Raw genomic sequence first — 4,856 nt, 5'->3', positions numbered from 1 at the left:
ACGTTCTGTCTGTGGAATCGATTCGTCAGTATTTGATGTGGTTTACGAAATATATCCAGCAGTAATGTTAGGTGACTCACCCTGTATATAGAATCACTACAATGTTTTAGAATCTGAGATGAAATGTTATCAATACCTGTGTTATTTTTCTGTGTCCTTGATTATATGTTTAAAAAGAGCGCCAGTTTGATATATCAAAGAAAGAAGTTTATTTTTACAAAAAACACAAACAAAAATCAGAAAGAGGTGCATATAAACTTCTCCTTTCGTGTAAGAAAAATGTGAGGCGTACGACCACCTCTATTGCACTGTCATGCAAGAACTTTGTCCATTAAATTAACTATGACTGCACGACAAGTTTCACTGACAACTTGTCGAATTTTCTCTTTCAAGTCATGGTTGTTTTGGGGTTTTTTGGTATACATTATTGATTTAACATGACCCCCAAGACAAAAAACCACAAGGAAGTAAGTCACATGACCTTGATGGCCATTGATGATCAGCATTGCACGAAATGAGGCGATCTGGGAACCGGTCATGAAGCAACTGGAAGTATGGTAGTTGGTAATATCCTGTTGAAACCACAACTTCAGTGTCCATACCATCCAAATGCTACAACAGCTCCTTTATCATCCATCATACAATACTATTAGATATTGACTCTAATTAGTCCTCAGTGAGATTAGAAAGTTGACCTTTTAATCAAATATGATATACACCATATTGCCAGGAACACACATTTTTAGAGACCATTTATTCAACGAAGTACATAATGAAGATCAGGGAGAAAACATAAACTACCATACATATAACACATCAAAGAGTAAAATATGAATGTTCCCAACACCCCCCACAAGTTCTCGAGATGTCAGTTCGTAAACTCTGAAAGTCCCACAGCTTGACAGCACCACTGATGTTTACCTTTAGGCAGTGCCTTTGTCAAAAAATCCGCTTGCTGCTTATCGGTACTTACAGGTTTCACACTGCATTTTCCTGTCTTAATTAAATCGCGAATATAGTGGGCCTCACATCAGTATGTTTTGTTAGAACGTGATGCACACCATTGTTACTCAGTGCAATGGCAAACCTCTATTTTCACAGCATACACTTACTAGTTTTTCACTATGCGTAAGACACAATTCACGAAGAGCAATCCTTGAAGGTATACCGCTTCTTGCGCTGCTGCTGATAGAGCCATGTACTCAGCTTCTGTAGTTGATAGAGCGACGGTTTGTTGTCGTTTTGAAGTCCAGGAAACTGCTGCCCCAGCTAACTTGAAGATATAACCGGTCGTTGATACCCGCTGACGGAGGTCTGATGCGTAATCAGCGTCACAGAAACCTTCAATTTCAGTTGTACCACTTTTTCGGAAAGTTAGTACTAAATCTATCGCATAATTCGCTTGACCGCTTCCCAGTGGATTTTCCGATAAATAGAATTGAACCTTCATATGCAACGTCCGGTCTTGTGCTTTGAGCTAAATACAGTAGTGATCCTACAGCTTGCTGATAAGGAATGCGATGTAACAAAAGGTTTTCATCATCTGTCGATTTATTTTCACATTTTTGCAGCTTTGAACCAGGTTCAAATGGATATGCAACCGGTTTACAATGTTCCATACCAAATTTCTTGCGTATGTTTGCTGCATATTTGCTTTGATCAATAATAATCGTCCTTTGTTTCCTGTTTCGTTTTATTCTCATGCCAAGACACCAACTAAGTTCACCAAGATCTCTCATCTTAAACTGATTCATTAATCCTTTCTTCAATTCTTTCTTCCACCTATTATTTCTATTAGAGAAAATGATCAAGTCTTCTACATAAAAAGCTATAATGAGTATATTTTGTTTCTCAATTCTGAAGTAAATGCAAGAATCATATTCGGACTTCTTTAGGTTCATTTTATGTAATGTCACATCTAATTTCATATTCCAAATGAGTGACGCTTGTTTTAGACCATAAATTGCCTTCTTCAGCTTGCAAACCTTCATCTCCTCCCCCTTCTTCACGTAGCCTTCACGTTGACGAATGTAAACTTCTTCATCGAGATCACCATATAGGAACGCAGTTTGAACATCCATATGTTCAATGTCAAGATCAAATTCAGCTGATAAAGCTAACAGGATGCGAAGTGAAGAATGATGAACAACAGGTGTTAACGTTTCATCAAAGTCTATTCCTGGTATTTGGGAATAAACTTTCGCTACAAAACGAGCCTTATAACGTTCAATTTCACCATTTGACGTTTCTTTCACTTTGAACGCGATTTCGAATTATTTACCTTCCTGGCTGGTGGTAAATCAGTCAAAATCCACGTTTCATTTTCAAGTAAAGATTTATATTCATTATCTAAGGTTTCCTTCCATTTTTCACAGTCATCACAATTCATTGCTTCTTCATACGAATTTGGGTCAGAAATACAAGCAAGACAAGCAAAATCATCATTAAAATATTTAGTATTTCGTTTTCTTTCACGTGATCATTTTCTAATTTCTAGTTGCATTTATAGCTGCGCAACTTACATGTGGCTGTGTATGTTGCTATTTATTGTTTTCTCTGTGTCACTTTGTGCTAATTCAAGATAAACTGCATTTCTGTCAACTTCAGCAGGTTGTGTCAGTCCAGTTGCCTCTTCATTGATGTTAGGTGCTGGCGCTAGTTGACGACTGTCTATACGATTATCGTCAATTGAGTTACTATTTGGAATACTGTTTCCACAAGTGCACTTTGAGTTTTCGATGAATTGCACATCACAGGTTTTCACAATTGCCTTTGGTGAATTTGGATCAATCAGATGATATGCTTTAGAATCTTCGCAATATCCAACAAAGATAAGTTCCTTAGATTTGTCTTCTAATTTCGTCCTTTTTTTCTTTTGGTATATGTACAAATGCTCGACATCCAAAGATTCGTAAATGACTCAGATGTTTCCGACGACCACTCCATAATTCCTCAGGAGTGACATTCTTAACAGATTTTGTTGGAGATCGATTCTTCAAATAAATTGCTGTGTTTACAGCTTCAATCCAAAATTGTCTACTTAGACTTGCATCTGTTAACATTGATCTTGCTTTTTCAATGATTGTCCGATTTAAGCGTTCTGCAACACCATTCTGTTCTGGCGTGTAAGGAGTTGTTGTTTCATGTTGAATTCCATTCGTCTTTAGAAATAACTTCATGCGCCGATTGGCGACCTCTTTTCCATTGTCTGTTCGAAGTATTTTGATTTTTCGACCAGTTTCATTTTCTACTCGTGCTTTGAATTGGATGAATGTGTCAAAGACTTCTGTTATTGATTTTAGCATATAACCAAAGGATTTTCTTGAGAGATCATCGGTAAAAGTGAGAAGATATCGTGATCCTCCCCATGCTCATTGATCCACAAACATCAAAATGCACAATGTCAAGTTGATCTTTTGCTCTTCTACCTAATTTTTTCGGAAAAGGTTGTCGAGACTGTTTACCTTTTATGCAGGAACGACATGGATCTAAATTGACGTTCGTCCAGTTCAGACAATCAGCCATTTTTCTTTTAATAAATGCACGCTTACACGATTCAAATGTCCCAGTCTTCGATGCCACAATTCATAACTGTCAATTTCTACAACATTTGCGTAATTATGCACTTCATTTAATTGATACATACCATTTATTTGAGTTGCAGTTGCTACTGGCGTTCCAGAAACAATTACATCACTTTTATTTTATACACCGCACTCCACATTGTCAAACAATACACACAATACACGTTTTGTCATCTGACTAACTTTGTTGCAAGCAAGGCTTGGAACATACACAAGATCATTAGCAGTTATCTGTTTATTCTTGTCATCACAAGTAACAAGAAGATAAACATCGCCTTCTCAAATAGCCTGAAGATTGATATTATCTGCTACTGTCACTTTAGCAGCTGTGATCGATTGGAAAGTGTTCAACGAGTCTCTTTGATTCGTCATGTGTCGTGAACACCCGGAACCCACATACCAGCCATCAATATGATGCGTAGATGCAGTTAGAGCCATTAACACAGTTTCGTTTTCAGTGTGTTCAACGAGTCTCTTTGATTCGTCATATGTCGTGAACACCCGGAATCCACATACCAGCCATCACTATGATGCGAAGATGCAGTTAGAGCCATTAACACAGTTTCGTTTTCAGTACTCACTGCATTCGCAGAATTTGAAAATTTATTTGGTTTCTTCTTTGTTCTACACCCATTCGCCTTGTGACCAGGTTTCTGTCGTTTATAACACTTAAAAGGGTTGATATTTCGCACATCACATTGGATATTCGTCTTTTGGTGTTTACTGTCCTGCTTCCTAGCTGGAAGTCCACTTAGCATAATTGCAGCTACGAAATTATCGTCCATATTCTTATCAATGCTTCGAATCTGTTGAGCAATTTTCGACAAATACGCCTCCATATTTTTCTCAGAAGCCAATCGTACATTCATTAATTTTTGTAACAGCCCAATATAACTAGATAAATGCTTATCTTCAAATGCAGATTGTAAATTTTTCCATGCTTCTTTAGTAGTCGTTGCTCCACGAAGTTTTGGATACACAGATAAATTTACAGATAAACATAATTTTGATAATGCTTTCTGCACATTCTTCTCATCTTCGTCATTGCCAGCAATGGTGTCCCTTAGTCCCTCACGTATCAGGTACATTTCCATCGTGAATTTCCACTCGTTGTAGTTTGTCATATCGGTCAACTTTTCAAAATTAAACAGTGATTGTCCACCCAAAGCCATCTTGAATACGTTCAGATAGTTAAACAAATAAATCTTGAAAGTTTCTCTGCATAAAGCAAATACGATAGCAACACATTTAACACTCGCAAAAATTATGTAA

The 4,856-nt window shown here is 37.2% G+C and overlaps 1 protein-coding gene across 1 annotated transcript; it reads right to left on the bottom strand.

Moving 5' to 3' along the window:
* Nucleotides 1–868: 868 nt before the first annotated feature.
* LOC126282307 (uncharacterized) lies at nucleotides 869–3,305 on the bottom strand. Its single transcript, XM_049981962.1, has 4 exons — nucleotides 3,175–3,305; nucleotides 2,523–2,708; nucleotides 1,113–1,361; nucleotides 869–983 (listed from the first exon to the last, which is right to left on the bottom strand). The coding sequence occupies exons 1-4, from the start codon at nucleotides 3,303–3,305 to the stop codon at nucleotides 869–871; spliced, it is 681 nt and encodes a 226-aa protein (XP_049837919.1).
* Between the last annotated feature and the right edge of the window lie 1,551 nt (nucleotides 3,306–4,856).

The sequence above is a fragment of the Schistocerca gregaria genome, chromosome 7, assembly GCF_023897955.1.
Source record: "Schistocerca gregaria isolate iqSchGreg1 chromosome 7, iqSchGreg1.2, whole genome shotgun sequence".
NCBI lineage: Eukaryota > Metazoa > Arthropoda > Insecta > Orthoptera > Acrididae > Schistocerca > Schistocerca gregaria.
Note: the sequence above shows the minus strand (reverse complement) of the source record. Positions and strands in the feature narration are given on the sequence as shown.